The sequence below is a fragment of the Stegostoma tigrinum genome, chromosome 21 (genome assembly GCF_030684315.1).
Source record: "Stegostoma tigrinum isolate sSteTig4 chromosome 21, sSteTig4.hap1, whole genome shotgun sequence".
NCBI classification, from domain to species: domain Eukaryota; kingdom Metazoa; phylum Chordata; class Chondrichthyes; order Orectolobiformes; family Stegostomatidae; genus Stegostoma; species Stegostoma tigrinum.
In genome coordinates this window covers 38,878,710-38,896,791 of record NC_081374.1, presented here as the reverse complement: position 1 = coordinate 38,896,791, position 18,082 = coordinate 38,878,710, and the positions used below count along the sequence as shown (strand labels likewise).

Sequence of the window (18,082 nt, the reverse complement as noted above, 5' to 3'; positions counted from 1 at the left end):
TTTAAATAATACTGTTCTTTTGTTCTCCCTTCCAAAATGCACAACTTTTCATTTCCCCGTATTTTGCCAACTTACTTTGCCTATCAGTATCTCTAAACTGTTTGTACCCCCCCCCGCCCCTCACAACCTGCCTTTCCACCTATCATTGTGTTGTCTGAAAATCTGACTACAGTGCATTTACATCCTTCCTGCAAGTCATTATAATTACTGAAAACAGTTCCTTGTGATCTCTGTGCAACCCCACTAGTTACAGGTCACCAACTTGAAAAAGAACTTCTTATCCCCAGTCACTGTTTCCTGCCCATCAGCTATTTCTCTCTCTCTCTCTGCCAATATATTAACTACAGTACTGTGGATTCATATCTTATGGCTTAGCCTTTTGAGGCACCTTGTTGAAAGCTAGCTGGAAGTTCAAAAATAACATCTACTGGTTCCCCTCTATCTTCTCTGGTTTAAACTTCCTCAAAATTGTAATGTGCTCAAAAGTATAATGGTATGGAAGAAAAAAAGAGTGTATGTCAGAAGTCTAATATAGCACTTACACATTGCTAAGAATAGTGAAACATTTCAGACACTACCATAAATATTTTAAACATCAACTCTTTGGGTGGGCATTGTCAAGTAGTGTGCATTAACACATGGATAATTCAAGTCTTAATCAGAAGGCACAAGAAATTAGCACAAAATGAATTTCACCTGAGACATCAGCCACATACATTACTACCACAATAATACTGAAGGAAGTCAATACTGATGAACACCTACTTTCCGAACCTGGTGTCAGCATCAACAGCACGATGATTAGACACAATAGAACAGCTCTGCTTGGTTTCAAAATTAAAAAAAGCACTCTAAATCCAAACCTATTCTAATTGACATCAGTGCAATGTTTTTGTTTACTACACTAAAGTCTGACAATTGTGCCACAAAACACCAGTTAATGAACAGGATTGAACAAGGTATTATTTCACTTAAGGCTTTCAGAGAATACTTCATGAGGGAGTCTTTCACATTAACTGCCCTTCAATTTTTATGAAGGGCCAAATATCAACAGATGGTTAGCTAAACTGTTACTTCACCCATAAACAACCAAAACATGCTTGGAAAAACAGAATCTCAATTGTGCTCGTTTTGGACACTGTGTGCACACACAATCTTTAGGCGATATTAATTATGATCAAAAATTATAGATGTTTCTGTCAAGAGGAGGTGGTTAGTAAGTGGCAATGAAATACTTCTGTAATTTCTTCGAGGTCGAGAGGAACGAAGAGGGAGACAAAAAACAAAAACAGAAAAAAGGGCTCAACTTTAGTAAGTTGTTTACTGGCAAATACTTAGACCATTTAAACAATTAATGCAGCACATCCTCAAACAAAAATCAATTCAGTTCAGTAAACAATAAAAATGACACATTTGCACAGACCAACATTAAGCCACGGCGATTAAAAACAGATCAGCAAATATCAGTAATTTTGACCAGAATGTTTAATTTTGCACTTGCACCCAAGTTCATACTGACTTATGTGGATATTTGAATTGCCTCAATATTTGTTATGGAAAGTGGCAATGTCTGAAACCAAATCATACAAAGGGGATTAACTGAACCAGCATTTTTCAATGCTATAAAAGTACTTGAAAACCTTCTGTCCACCTGGCGTTAAAGTATAGAAAACTATTCCAACTTGAACGTAAAAGGAGTCAACTATTCCACTGTGTTCACTAGACTGGTCACTGAGTGACCATTAACATCAACGATGGCTCATTTGTTTCTGGATTGAGTTTGTATAGATTAAGCTGCTTTTTTTGGGTGCTGGCTGCACGTGGGTTGGGTGGTATGCTTTAATTAGACTCAAAAAGGTAGTAAAGAGAAGAAACACACAATAAATCAAGATACAGAGGAGTGATAGGCAAAGCCATCCCCAAATAGCAAAGTCAGTAAAAACCCAGGAAAAGCAGCCCCCATAAAAAAACTAACTGTTCAGCATGTGCTTGTTGCTGATGTGAGCCCAGCAGCAATAAATGTGAGAGAAAAGCAACCTGTGAATGGGGCAGCAGTTAAGAAAGTATGTGATAGTGCGGTGCTAGCCAGTGGCTGAAAGATAGTTCTAGGTGTACAGGAAGGTTGTAAGGGAGAGAAAGATCAGTTTTAAACTTGTCAACAAATGGGTTGACTAGGATTGGAGAGGTAATGCAATTCTTGCAAAGCAACATGGAATGTCTAGTTTAAAACAGGGCATGTTCAGGAGCTGCTGTACTTGCCAAAATTATGTCATGGATCCTACGTAATTCATAATGTAAACTTTAAATCTGTGACGGTGAGTTGACATGCAGCAAAACAAAAAGATAACAACTGTCTGGTCAAAGTCTTCCAGATATCTTAATATGCATTGAAACACATTAGCTGTGCCCTCCCCGGTTCTGTGGATGGTGTTTCAGGTGGCTAAGGTGACAGCGTGTATTAGTTATTTTGAAAAAAAGTTTTGTCACTAACTTCACTGGTTCGAAACATCCCCTATTTACTACACACTAATTTTCTGAAAATAACTTAATTAAGTTAGGTCCTGCAGGACCTACCTTTGATAACTCAATACTGAATTCCTGATTAGTAAACAATTTGGGAAAGACATGGGCTAATTTCCATGCATTTTACATGAATTTATATAGAAATTAGGACTAGATGACTAAAATTAGTGCTTCCTGTGTATTGTGGATTTACATTTAATGGAGAGTTATATAGTATTGAATTTATTGGTGAAACCTTCTAACTCTGTTCCTGAGAATATCTAACTACCCCACTTCAACACTAATAGAAAAGAGATATCTGACTGGTCATCAAACTAAATTAGCTTTTTCTTCTTTATTCTTTCATGGGATCAGAGTATTGCTGTTAAATACTCATGTATTTACTCATGTATACATGTGCTACCCATCCAAATCGCACGTCAACAGAGAGGCTTATTAAACCATTTCAGAGGGTAGATAAGATTCAAGAAGCATATTGCTGTGGGCCTGAAGTCACATGTAGGCCTGACTGGGGAAGGATGGCAGATTTCCTTCCATAAAGGGTATTTATCTGAATAAGTTAGAGAGATTGAAAATATAGTCTCTGTAAACTAAATATCAGCTCATTATAAAATATCAAGCAGCCCTCAAACTGGAAAAGAATATTGTTTAGTCCTCTACTCAACAATGAATGCTATTCAGTTTTTCATGTACACTACCGGACACTCAAATTAAGAGAATTTTCAGCACAGGAGGCTCCCAGAATCTTGTACAAATTCATCATTAATGTTTTGTAAGTGGATTGCTGTCACAGTAAATATTTATAAGAACCCAGATCGTTCCAAATAGAATTCTTTTCACTATTCCCTTTTTCAAATTTGCTGTTTCATATTTCTTTCTAGATGCTCATTTTGAGAGCTATATTTCTGCAGTTTTATTCAGCAGTTTCACATTTTCCTTAAATCTTGAATTGTCACCAAGCTTCCTCAGAGTGCCAACATGCAAATCATTTTGTACCAACTAGCCAAAAATAGACCTCAGAAGGCACCACCCATATAAAGACAATTCAAAACATCATTTTTGATACATTCCTTCTAATGTTAAATGTCTTAGCTTTCAATATGCAGCAACTTAGCAAACATCTTCACAAATATCCATCACTTTATTTTTTGTCTGCACACTAATGTTGCGAAAAAAGCTCAGTTCAATGAGCCAAGCTGGGCCTAACTTTTACAACTCGAATGCTGAATATGTCAGATTAGCCCATGCCTTTCCAACAGTTGACTAATTTCCATCTATTTTATGGGCTCTACAAATGTACCAACAAATAAAAACGCACATTTCATTTCCTGGTTTATCTTTGTCATTCTGATATTAGGTGGAAAATAGGATTAGGGACATCAGTTTTAACAACTGAAGTTGAACTGCTCACAAGTATTCACTGCTGAAGCCCTCCCATGAATATGGGACAAAAACAAGAAGAAAAGATGAACAGCATACATAGTACAGGACCAAACATTGCTAATATAATTTTATGTACTATGTTATATGTACGTGACCCTGCAGTCTTGTCACTATGCAGGCACTTCAATTACTCGGTATCGGTACATTACTTTTGACTCATGTCGCAAATCTGCATAGATAGGAAGGTGGTGTGAAGAAGATGGCTTTTTCATGAAACTGCTGTTTTATAAATGACAAACAAAATCACTACATATTCAAACTTTATTTGTCAAATCAGGCAAAAAGGCAGAAATAGGTCATATGGAATGAACAAAGGAAAACCACTGGCATGTGCCACCACAAATCTCTTAAATAAACTCATACATTTAAGAGTAACAGAACCTGTGGCAGACAAGTTCCTGGTGCTCTGCAAATATTACAGGCATGACAAAATACAAATAAGGGACATTTTTAGCAGGTATACATATTTGTTGGAGGCATTTTAAAAACTTTCAAAATCATCCCCTTGTGCAGAAGTATGCGCTAAGGTGTTTGCCACAATACACAGTCAATGAGATATCAGACTTGAAATGTTTATGGGCATTGTCAGAAGGACATTCAGAGGATCAGCAGGTCAATATTAACTAAATTAACTCAAATTAAAAGCTGTATTGAAGGGATAATTGAACAGGCTGCATATCCCCTTGTCCACTTAAAATGAGATGGTGACAAAAACCACAGCTATCTGTGCATAACCTCAAAAGGAAGTCAGCAAAGGGTTGAGTTTTAATGAAGTTACATTTTTTGAAAAAAAAATCTAGAGTTTGTCTCGAATGTGAAACCATGCTAGGAATTTCAGAACAACGTCAACTCAATTCGAAACACTTGGTAAATAAGAGTATATACACTTACGAAGCCCAAACAATCAATCAGTAAAATTTGTAATACTTATATCCATTGTGCGCTGTATAGGGATGGATCCATCCCTTCCCAGTTGTACAAGTATGGTGTTTGGGAGGGTGTCAGTTTTGTGTCTCCCCTTTATAAATGCAACCGTTTTACTAAACAATCTAGTTGGACAATAATGGCCATTAGTTCAGCACAGTAACCATTTTTCATGCGTTATTCTAGCCAACAAACAGCATATCATCAGAGGAAAAAGCAGATAAGCTGTTGTGATCACATGGGAACTAAATGCTCACTTATACTTCCTGCAAAAATTGCAAATCAAAAGGTCTCTAGGATGACATATGAATAGAGAACAAACCTGCCTTTTCAACAGCTGAGATCTCAAATCACCACAGAACACACACTTATTTTTCATGCACATTTAAAATCAGAAGACCAGAATAGGTGTAGTTCAATTTAGAACCTTTGGTTCCAACTGCTGGCCATGTGGTCTTTTGTGATGCATGTGTTTTTTATAATGTCCCCTTTATTTCAATTAAGGCATTCAGATCTTTTCCTTCCAACAGAAGTATTCTTGGGATTCAATCATTTTAATTACCAAAAGCTAGCACTCACCTGTTACTGGTCTTGATGGGCGCCTACAACGGTTCTTATGTAGTTTAGCTGGGTTTGTTTTGAAAGGGTTTTCATCTCCCCCACCTGAAGCCATGGTACAACCCAACTGGCCCAAATGACTACAGTCAATCTGCAGAAACAGAAGTTGTAAAGTCAACAATTAACATAAGTATGGGCTAATCTCCCACCAAACCCTCACCCCATAATCAGAGGAATGGGGCTCAGGAGCAAAAGTACAAAGTCAAAATAATCTTCATATGGGGTATTACAGAGACAATGTTTACACACACACAAAGGTGGTATCAGGGAGGATAGGTTATTTCTAACCAAGATATTTCAGAAAGATTTTTTTTAAAAAGAAAAAAAAGTCTAGCTGTTTACAACTCAAAATATCCCACAAGCTACATTAACTGTTCTCGACTGTTTTCAGGTATACACTGAACTCATAACAGGCAATGATTTGAATAAGCATTGTATCCTGCATCTTTGCAGACATGATATCCCATGACCTTTCAAACATGAGATTCTAACAAAGGCATTAAAAAAGTTGTTAATTTAATATGGTAAACCTACTTAGCAGCAGTACATTATATCTTCAGTCTCAACAGTAAACTTTTGTTCATCCATTTGAATCTTACACAAAAGATATAATGAGTCTGAGGATTCTTGTGGTGCAATGGTAGTTTCTCCTACCACCAACTCAGAAAGCCTAGATAAAGTTTCATTTGCTCGAGAACTGTATCCTAACAAACAAAAGCTGTAGGAAAAGCTCAGCAGGTCTGGCAGCATCTGTGAAAATAAAAAAATCAGATTTAACATTTCGGGTGCGGTGGCCCTTCCTCAGAACAGATGGTAGTGGGAAAAAGTCAATTCATATGCAGAAAATAGGCAGTGGGTAGGGTGGAGAGTAAACGAAGGGATAGAGCCTAATAAGAAAGAACAACAGTTGGACAGATTGAGGAGTTGATAACAGTGCTGCTGGGAGGGTGAGTAGTTGTTAATGGGGACTGTTGATGACTGACAACAGGTAGTGCGTATTGGCAGGCTATGTGGTAACAAGGCCTCATATCTGGGGGTAGGAGGCTAGGACATGGGAGAATTTGGGCCTAAAATTATTGAACTCGATATTGAGTCCAGAGGGCTGCAGGGTCCCCAAGCAGCAAACAGGATGTTGTTCTTCCAGCTTGCATTGAACTTTGCTGGAACACTGCAGCAAGCTGGAGACAGATGTTCGCCAGGGAACGGAGGATTGTTGCGTTGAAGAGGCCGGCAACAGGTAGGTTAGGTCTTTTTTGTGAGCAGAACATAGATGTTCTGCGAAGCAGTCACCCAGTCTATGGTTCGTTTACACTTCCCTTCGAGGAGGCCACATCGTGAGCGGTGAATGCAGTGGACTAGGTTCTGGGAAGTGCAGGTAAAGTGCTGCTTCACCTGGAAGGTATGTTGGGCCGTTGGATACTGGGGATGGAGGTGGTAAATGAGCAGGTGCTGCACCTTTGCTAGTTATAGGGGAAAATGTCGTGGGGCTGCAGAAGTAGTGTTGGGGTAAAGGAAGAGGGGACAGGGTGTCCTGGAGGGAATGATTCCTGCAGAAGGTGGATAAGGGAGGGGAGTGTCTGGTGGTGGCAGAAATGGCGTCTGATGATCTTCTGGACGTGGATGCTGGTGGGGTGGTAGGTGAGGTCAAAGGGAACCCTATCGCTGTTGCAGGATAGAGAAGGGGTGACGGTGGAAATGCAGGAGATGGGTCAGATCCAGTTAAGAGCCCTGTCAACAATGGTTCTAGGGAATCATCGGTTGAGGAAGAAGGTGGACACTTCATAGGCTCCCTCGTCAAAGTTGGCCTCATCTGAACATATCTGAGAGACAGAGGAACTGAGAGAATGGAATGGAGTCTTTACAGGAAACAGGGTGCGAGGATGTACAGTCCAAGTAAGCTGTGGGAGTCAGTGAGTTTGTAGTGGATATTAGTGGCCAGTCTGTCCCCAGAAACGGAAACAAAAATGTTGAGGAAAGGAAAGGAGGAGTCAGAAATAGACTGGGTGAAAGTGAGGGCAGGGTGGAAACTGGAAGGAAAATTGATAAAGTTTTCCAATGCCAGACAAGAGGGAAGGAGCACAGGTGATATCGATATATCAGAGAACGAGTTAGCGTTGGGGGTCAGAATAGAACTGGAACAAGGAATGGACCCGAAATGTTAACACTGATTTTGGTCTTCACAGGTGCTGCCAGACCCACTGAGCTTTTCCAGTAACAAAGTGTGGGGCTGGATGAACACAGCAGGCCAAGCAGCATCTTAGGGGCACAAAAGCTGACGTTTCGGGCCTAGACCCTTCATCAGAAAAGGGGGATGGGAAGAAGATTCTGAAATAAATAGGGAGAGAGGGGGAGGTGGACTGAAGATGGATAGAGGAGAAGATAGGTGCAGAGGAGAGTATGGGTGGGGAGGTAGGGAGGGGATAGGTCAGTTCGGGGAGGACGGATAGGTCAAGGGAGCAGGAACGAGGTTAGTAGGTAGGATATGGAGGTGCGGCTTGAGGTGGGAGGAGGGGATAGGTGAGAGGAAGAGCAGGTTAGGCAGGCGGGGTTGTGCTGGGCTGGTTTTGGGATGCAGTGGGGGAAGGGGAGATTTTGAAGCTGGTGAAATCCACATTGATAGCATTGGGCTGCAGGATTCCCAAGCGGAATATGAGTTGCTGTTCCTGCAACCTACGGTGGCATCACCGTGGCACTGCAGGAGGCCCAGGATGGACATATCGCCAAAGGAATGGGAGGGAGGGGGTTGAAACGGTTCGCGACTGGGAGGGGCAGTTGTTTACTGCAAACCGAGTGTAGGTGTTCTGCAAAGCGGTCCCCAAGCCTCCACTTGGTTTCTCCAAAGTAGAGGATGCCACACCGTGTACAGCGGATACAGTATACCACATTGGCGGACGTGCAGGTGAACATCTGCTTGATGTGGAAAGTCATCTTGGGGCCTGGGATGGGGGTGAGGCAGGTGGTGTTGGGGCAGATGTAGCACTTCCTGCGGTTGCAGGGGAAAGTGCCGGGTGTGGTGGGGTTGGAGGGGTGTGTGGAGCAGACAAGGGAGTCACAGAGAGAGTGGTCTCCCCGGAAGGCAGACAAGGGTGGGTGGAAAAAATGTCTTTGGTGGTGGGGTCGGATCGTAGACGGTGGAAGTGTCGGAGGATGATGTGTTGTACCCGGAGGTTGGTAGGGTGGTATGTGAGGACTAGGGGGATTCTCTTTTGGCAGTTATTGTGAGGGCGGGGTGTGAGGGATGGAGGGCGGGGTGTGAGGGATGAAGTGCGGGAAACGCGGGAGACACAGTCGAGGGTGTTCTTGGCCACTGCAGGGAGGAAGTTGCGGCCCTTGAAGAACAAGGGCATCTGGGATGTGCGGGAATGAAATGCCTCATCCTGGGAGCAGATGCGGCGAAGGTGATGGAATTGGGAATAGGGTATAGAATTTTTACAGGAAGGTGGGTAGGAGGAGGTGTATTTTAAGTAGCTGTGGGAGTCGGCGGGCTTGAAATGGACATCGGTTTCTAGGTGGTTGCCTGAGATGGAGAAAGGTCCAGGAAGGTAAGGGATGTGTTGGAGTTGGTCCAAGTGAACTTGAGGTTGGGGTGGAAGGTTTTGGCGAAATGGATGAACTGTTCATGCTCCTCTTGGGAGCATGAGGCAGCGCCAATACAGTCACTGTATCGCAGGAAGAGGTGGGGTTTTGAGCCAGTGTGGGTGTGAAAGAGGGACTGTTCCACATAACCTACAAAGAGGCAAGCATGCTTGGGCCCATGCGGGTACCCATGGCCACCCCCTCAGTCTGTAGGAAGTGGGAGGAATCGAAAGAGAAATTGTTGAGGACGAGGGCGAATTCGACTAGGCGGATGAGGGTGTTGGTGGAGGGGGACTGGTCGGGTCTGCAGGACAGGTAGAAGCAGAGGGCCTTAAGACCATCTGCATGGGGAATGCAGGTGTACAGGAAATTCTTTCGGTGTGTCCTAACATGCTTGGACAGTTAATTTGAGTCAAAATGACTCTATTGTCCACAATTATTCTATATCACTGAGTTCTTAACAGATCTTGAAAGATGTGCACTCAACCTTAGAAAAACATGTTAAGTGTAAGAGAAAAGGTTATGGTGAAGACTGGTTGTTCTAGTTGTCCAAACTTTTCACAATGAAGATTATAGTAGTATGAAGATGCAAAAAAGTCACCATCTTAACATATGTAAGAATCACTACAACAGCCAAATTTAGATGTAAAAGGTACAGCCAGATTATTTTCTGGTTTAGTTGGCATCAGCATCTTGGAATTTCATTGCAGTTCATAAAACTGCAACATCATTGATCCCTACAGCAAATTGCCCCAAATGATTGCCATTAGTCAAAAACTTTGAAGTCTTTCCCTAATAACCACTGTAGGTGAACTTTTTTTAAAAATTCTTTCATAGAATGTGCTGGGCCAGCATTTACTGCCCATTCCTAATTGCCATTTAAACTGAATGGGTTGCAAAGACCTTTTCATACAGCAGCTAAGAGGCAACCACATTCCTGTGGGTCGGGAGTCACATGTCATGCAAACCAGGTAAGGATAACAGATTTCCTTCCCTAAAGGACAACAGTAAACCAAATGGGTTTCTAATCAAATGAGGTTACAAGACTGACATAAGGCTAGTTTTCGAAACCAGAATTTCACAGATTTAAGTTTCGCCATCGAACATGGTAGGATTTGAGCCTATACTCCAGAGCGTTAGCCTGGGTCTCCAGAACACCACTGATTGTAACTACTAGTTCTAAGTATTTCACAACCACTTACTGGAGATAAACTACCCAGATATTGGTAGACACTGAGTTGGTAAAGTAATGGTAACATCGACTAGTATTCCAGAAAACTGGGATAATGTTCTGGAGACATAGGTCAAACCCCACCATGGCTGACGGTGATATTTGAATGAATGAAAATCTGAAATAAACACCTAGCCTAATGGTGGCAACCATGTAATCAATGTTAGAGATAATGGGAACTGCAGATGCTGGAGAATTCCAAGATAATAAAATGTGAGGCTGGATGAACACAGCAGGCCAAGCAGCATCTCAGGTGTGCTCCTGAGATGCTGCTTGGCCTGCTGTGTTCATCCAGCCTCACATTTTATTACCATGTAATCAATGTTGTTTACATCTGGCTTACAAATGTCATTTATAGACAGAAAACTATCATCCTTACCTGGTCTAGCCTATGCAATTCCAGAACCATAGCAATGTGGTTGACTCTTAATAGCTCTTCCAGGCATGTATGGATTGGCAATAAATGCTGGCCTCACCAGCAATACCCACATCCCGTGAATAAATTTTAAAAATCCTACGAATGATATAGAATTTTTTAAAAATGCCATCTAATAGAAGACCAAAGTTCAAATCAATGATTGCCATTGATAAAGACGTATTGCATCAGTTTGTAACTCAATATTATTGACAGTAAAACAGATCACTCTCACCTTGCAAGCCAGTGAGGAAGCTGTTGAGGAAAAGCAGCAAAATCATTACCTTTTAAGATTAAAGTTTTGAAGTAACGCTTTGAACAGATCATTAACTTGTATTAATAGGGGCAAACACGATAAAAAGAAATCTTCCATGCAGCATGCCTCATACACGTGAGAAACCAAAAAAAAAATCCTCACATTTCAATGGTGCGCCCACCTGGACGTAGCTGCAAAACTGGACAAGTTGGGACAAGTACGTTATCATGCAGACAGAATTCATGTTTATATTAGAATTAAATGGTTCCATTCTTCTAAATAAAATGTACGGTGCTATTTCAGGAACGATAAAGGTAGACCATTCTTCCACGTAAGAATTTCCAACTTCAGTCATATTAAAAAAGTAGATTAAATATGGATGATGCTGCTATCCAGGATGCCATTCATTTCCCCTATTTACACACATCTAGATATCTGGATCCAGAACTATTGAAAGTTTATCCTGGAAGAAAGTCACCTGCCAAGCACATAGTGGTGAATAATTAACTTCCTAAATCAAAAATGTAAAAAGCATGACAGCATAAGACTCACCATTTTTCAGCTCAAATTCAAGGCACATTTTTGGACTGCAAGGTAATCAGTTAGGAAAGGACAGGTGAGATGCAAGGCCTCATCTATTCTGCAATAACTGGTAGAGTCAGCTCAAGAACTGTATGTGTTTCCCATTTCTATATCTATGCTTGAGCACATTTTTCACATTTTTTTAAAAATAAGCCAACTTTGCAAATCAAGACCTTAATTATGCCCATAAACTAAAAGTTGTCAATTCTGTTTACATTTTCAATTTCCTCCACTTCCACCCAATGGTCACAACAATAAATAATGGAAAGCTACTTCGTTATTGTAACATACGTAGTATTTACAAGTTACACTGTCCTGGTTTTCCATCTAACTTAGAGATCACCTTGGGAAAATCCAACAGCTAGTGACCCCACTCTAACAGGGCATTACAAGAAGCCTTCAAATAATGCCAAAATTCAACACAAGAGAAAGAAGAGTAGACTGTACGGCCAGTTGAGCCTGCTCTGACAATACAAATATATGAACAAGGAAAATTATGCCCCTCAGTCCTTCGAGCCTGCTCCAGCATTATAAAATTATGGCTGATGTGATTTTAACCTCAACTCAGCATTCCTTTGGATGCCCAATAATCTTTTACCCCCGTAGCAATCAATAACCTATCCCTTAAAAAGTACTTAAAGATTCTGCATCCGTTGCCTTTTGAAGGTGGAAACTCTAAAGAAGCACAAGCCTGAAAAAATATTTCCTCATTAGTTTCAAAATGGGTGATGCCTTATTTTAAAACCATGGGCCCTAGTTCTTGATTTTCCCACAAAAGGAAACATCCACCTAGTCAACTCCCTTCAGGAACCTATGTTTCAATCAAATAACTTCCAACTCTTCTAAATTCCAAAGAATACATGCTTGGCCTTTCTAACCTTTCCTCCTAAAGCAATCCATTCATTCCAGAAATCATAAAGTGTGAAGCTGGATGAACACAGCAGGCCAAGCAGCATCTCAGGAGCACAAAAGCTAACGTTTCGGGCCTAGACCCTTCATCAGAGATGAAGGGTCTAGGCCCGAAACATCAGCTTTTGTGCTCCTGAGATGCTGCTTGGCCTGCTGTGTTCATCCAGCTTCACACTTTATGATCCTGGATTCTCCAGCATGTGCAGTTCCCATTATCATTCTCACATTCCAGGGATCAGCTGTGTTAACCTTCTGTAGACTGCTTTCAATGCACTAACATCATTCCCCAAGTAGAGTGGCCAGTACTGTATACAGTACTCCAGATGCAGTCTCACCAATATTCTGTATAACGGAAGGATAATCTCCCTGCTCTCTTATTCAATTTTCCTTGCAATGGAAAACATTACTAGCTTTCCCAATTACCTACCCTTCCTGCGTACTAACCTTCTGTGATTGATGCATGAGGGCTCCTGGACCTCCACATTTCAGATGACTACTACCTCTCACCATTACGAAAACATGCTTCTTTATTACTATCACAAATGGACAATTTCATACCTTCCCATATTGTACTCCACTTGCCAGATCTTTGCCCTATCACTTTATCTATGTTCCTTTGTAGGTAGGCTCCTTAGAACCTCTTCACAACACTTTCCTGCCCAATTTTTGTGTCATCAACAAATTATCATACCTTTGGTTCCTTCATTCAAATCCTTTATATAAACCATAATAAGTTGAAGCTCTAGTACCGACCCACATGGCACACAATATTCTGCAAGCCTGAAAAATTCCTACTTTCTGCTAGTGAGCCAATTTTCTGTTGACACCAAATGCGTTACCTCCTTACACATGAGTTTTTAATACACAAAGAATCAAGGATGATCTTGGGCTTCAACTCCACTTTTCAAACCACTTCATAGTCCTCAAAAATGTCTGCTGCAGGCTTAAATATATTCAACAATTCAACATCCAGAACTCTATCAGATCAAATCAATGAATTGGTATCTATTACTCAACATCTTAAATCTATTTGCCACAAGATTGGTGTATTTTTAAAAGGCTCATAAATGAAACTAGCTCCATTGCTTCTTTAAACAGTTCCATGTACAAAACTTATATATTCACTTCTTCTAACTCAGTATTTAGAACAGGCAGCCATATGAACAATGTACTTGGAACCACTGGAATGAAACTGTACATTGCATTTTGAGTATGTTTTGCATTTTTTAAAATCAGAGGAATGTGGACTGAAAGGTACTATTAAATTAATTCTTAACTACCTTTTACAAATTCAAACATCTTTAGGATACAATTCTTATTAAAAGATATTTTGGCATTTGTGAGTTAATAAAAAGATGACAGAGTATATTAAAAATTGTAGAGATTAAGAAATTTGAAGACAATCACAAAGCACTGATCATCAGGATTAACAAACAAGTTCTCCTATTCAAAGGCTACACTGCAGCCATGTATTACTTAAGATAACTATTGTAATAAAGCATAGACAGCCAGCATCCAGTTCCTCCTCCCATTTTACATTCACAAACGCAGCAGTTTGTCTTTGCTACTATATTTTGCTTTATTGCCTCAAAATGCAACAGAAGTGAGTTAGTTGGAGTATGAACAATTACTTCCCTACACTCCCTTCCCATAAATCAAAAACCTTATGCACATCTTTAATAACTGCAGTGAAAATGAAATCTGAACTGTTAACTTGGAATCTTGAGAAGTTATTTGCATACATGTAAGGCGTGATACACAATCAGAATCCCTACAGTGCCGAAAGAGGCCACTCGGCCCACTGAGGACGGTGGTGGAATGTTGTTTCTTGGACTGGAAGCCTGTGAGCAGTGATTTTCAACAGGAATCGGTACTTGGTTACATTTGCTTGTAATTTATAAAAACAACTTGTATGAGAATACAGGAGGCACGGTTAGTAAGTTTGCAGGTGACACCAAAATTGGTGGTGTCATGGACAGTGAAAGTGGTTATCTAAGATCAACTGGGTCAGTGGGCTGACGAGGAGCAGATTGAGTTTAATTTAGCTAAACGAGAGATATTGCATTTTAGTAAAACAAGAGCACGGCTTATGCAAATAAGTGTAGGGCCTGGGTAGTACTGTAGAATAGAGGGACCTAGAGATGTGAGCACATAATTCTTTGAAGCTTGTGTCACAAAGACAAGACTGGTTATAAAGGCATTTGACACACTTGCCTTCATTGTTCAGATCTTTGAGTACAAGAGTTGAGACGTCATGTTTAGGTTGTACAGGACACTGGTGAGGCCTCTTTGGGAGTACTGCATAGAGTTCTCGCCAAACTCCTAGTACAGAAAGATTATTAAATCGGAGAGGGTTCAGAAAAGATTTACCACATTGTTGCTGGGTTAGGAGGGTTGGAGTTATAGACTGGATAGGCTGGGACTTTTTCCATTGAGCTTAGGAGGTTGAGGGCTGATCTTACAGAGGCTTATAAAATCACGAGGGGCATATATAAGGCAAGTGACAAGGGTCATTTTCCCTAGGGTAGATGATTTCAAGGCCAGGAGATTATTTTTTAAGGTGGAAGGAGAAAATTTTTAAGACGACATGGCAGGCAACGTTTTTCTTTTACAAAGTGATACCTGTGTGGAATGAACTGCCAGAGGTAGTGGTGGATGCAGGTATGGATGCAACACTGAAAAGGCATTTTGATAAGTACATGAATGGAAAAGGTTTGGAGAGATATGGGCCAAATGCCAGTAAGTGGGACTAGTTTATTTTGGGAACATCGTTGACATGGACTAATTAGATCAAAGGGTCTGTTTCCATGCTGTACAACTCAATGTCTATGTCTGCACCAATCCGCCAAAGAGTATCCCACTCAAACCCAGACCCCTACCATCTGTCTGAAAACCTGCCTGCACATCCTTTCGCACTGCTGACAATTTAGCATGGACAATCCACCCAACTTGCACACTACAGGACTGTGGGAAGAAACCCACGCAGACACCAGGAGAACATGCAAACTCCACGCAGCCAGTCACCCAAGGCTGGAATCAAACCCGGATCCTGGTGGTGCAACAGCCTTGTCAATCACTGTAGTGCCTCAAATAATGTACGCGTAAAATCAAGTGTCCTCTAATCTTAAGACAGAGGCCAAAATCAGTCTTACAGTAAGGAGCAAAGTCCAAAACTAAAGTAGTTACAAAAGTAACTGAGAAAACATTAATCCTTCCAGTGGCCACCTTCAACATATAAACCATTCACTTTTCTTCCAACAAGTCACAGTTCATGTGAGTGAACTTGGCTCTTGTCTTTCAAGCTGAAGAGCTCCAGAATAAATGGAGAAAACATTCACCGATGACCTAAATTCACTGAAAGCTGCTTAGGAATATGAAGCCTTCAACCAAATAACGCTCAGATTGTTGATTCAATCTTCCACTTGAACATCTCTACTTCTGTGGCCAACAACTATTCCATGACCCGATTCTAAAATTCTTGACAGTATATTGACCTATCTGCATTACCTCCACAACACTAGGTCAAAGTCAAAATGAGAGTTAAGCTCAAACAGAAATTGGCTGGTACCACTTCAAACAGCAGAGTCATAATCATGCACTGCTTCAGTGTACCAAGCTGACTCAACCTGGCTGAGGAGCTGGAATCCAAATACAGTTGGTATCCATCTCAGAGAAGACAATTCTTTCTGAAACTTCAAGAGTAAAGTTTGAGTGGCTTACTGTGCTAGCAAACATTGAAATTTATGACATCGTCCCTGCAGGCAATTTCCTCAGAAACACAAGATGACAGTGATTCAAAGCCCACCTATTGGTAAAAGGACTTCAAAAAGAAAAAAAATCCACATACTTGTCAAATATACCATAGGCCCATCAGAGCACACTTAACACCTGGCAAGCCAAAAACAAAACCTCTCATAATGAAGCACATCATGGCTGACTGCAAGGATTACCAACTGCAATGATCCAGGTTTGAACCTGCACAAACTGAAGGTCCAATCTTCAGCCACTTAAAACTGGGCCAAGCAACGAACAACGTGGCCACTTGCACAAACAGCTCAAGTTCAAATTGTTAACCGACGACAGACTAATTTCAATTTCAATTAATTGAAACAGATTAATTTCAATCAGCACTCATACTAACCCAGCTGAAACAGCATGTTGTGGAAAGTGCAGCATTTGCCTGGAACTGGAAGTATTTAATCCTAATCTGTATACAGACCAACGTGTAATAATTTTAACGACACAAACTGACCCATGGTACCCTTGGCCAGAGAAACAACTAATGGAAACTAGACGATGTCAAAGGGGGTTGGAAAAGTTACATAAGTCTAGGTAGAATAAAAGAATTTAAAAACCGGACCTTAAATTGTATTTAGAATGGGGGGGGGGGGGGGGAGAGAAGGGGGGGAGAGAGAGGGACTTAAAGAAGATGGTTGAGACAACTGAAAGCCACAATTTGTGACAAAGAAGGGTATCGCAGACAAAAGCAAATTTTAAAGGCAGGTTGAAGAAGAGGGAAATAAAACTGAAAATAAAAATCAAAGACCTAAATAGAATCCATGATGGGTATTGTAGCGGTAGAGAGGAGTTATGAATTCAGGGGAGTTTCATCCTTGACAAATTGAGAATTTACATAAGAGGATGGTAGCATGACGACAGTGGGGCATTACCCCATGAAGTTCCAACTGCATCTTAAAAAATTACAGAACAGAACTCAATAAATCTTGCAGTTTGTGGCCTAGTACCACAAAATGGCTTACAAGGGCTGCCAGTTGTATTAAAAATCGACTACTTCACTAGTATCTTTCAAGAAAATGTATTTACAACTCATCTTCGGTCAGGGCTACTCACAAACTAGGTCATCAAACTTGGTGAGACTATACCATTTGAATTATCCTTAAAAAAAAACCGTGTTCAATCTCTCCCTAGGTTACAAGTGAACACAGACTTAAAATTATACAAGTCAGCTGACAAGTCCAACGGCAAAGTCAAACACAGTCCAATTCCGTCACATACAAAGCTTTATCAACTTTCTTAAATAATTATGTTACTCTTTCATCATAAACCGATTTGCATGGTGCGAACACTGGCGATTCAGAGACTGTCGCTCACAACGTCATCTTTAGTTTGACCAAAACAGTTTGTGTCACGCGATAGAGGGAAACGAAGCTTTAATCATTTAACTTTAGGGTTACATTCACCTGAAACCCGATTGTACTTGTCCCAATCTGTATGCCTCCTTGCTTGCCGGCCAACCAACCGGCCGGTCGCCCAATAGCAACCACTCGGTTTCGCCCGCCTCACAGCCGCGTCTTTTGCGCAATTATGCGAAATGGAAAGGCGGAGGGTGAGTTGACGGCAATACCTACGGGCCACATACAGAAATACACCGCCAAAGCCAGGCCTCCTCGCCTCTAACACTCAACATCCTAGCGGCAACCTAACACTATCAACTGTGCCGATTGGCTAGAGGCCAGGCACGCAACTACTGACCACCAGCGCCTTGATTGGCCAACTCCAAAAACCCGCCCCGCCCCCCCACCCAAAGGATTCAACTTTTAACGACAAAGTGTCTTACTTTTATTCTAGATTGAAACGTTAAATT

The 18,082-nt window shown here is 41.0% G+C and overlaps 1 protein-coding gene across 1 annotated transcript in view; it reads right to left on the bottom strand.

The window, feature by feature from the left end:
• The window catches only part of LOC125462758 (bcl-2 homologous antagonist/killer-like), a 46,160-nt gene extending 28,401 nt beyond the window's left edge, over positions 1–17,759 (bottom strand). The window contains exons 1-4 of the mRNA XM_059653465.1: positions 17,679–17,759; positions 11,539–11,573; positions 10,966–10,985; positions 5,470–5,599 (exon numbers count right to left, since the gene is read on the bottom strand). Coding sequence (XP_059509448.1) covers positions 5,470–5,599; positions 10,966–10,985; positions 11,539–11,566 — 178 coding nt within the window. The 5' untranslated portion in view covers positions 11,567–11,573; positions 17,679–17,759. The remainder of the gene's footprint in view (positions 1–5,469; positions 5,600–10,965; positions 10,986–11,538; positions 11,574–17,678) is intronic.
• Between the last annotated feature and the right edge of the window lie 323 nt (positions 17,760–18,082).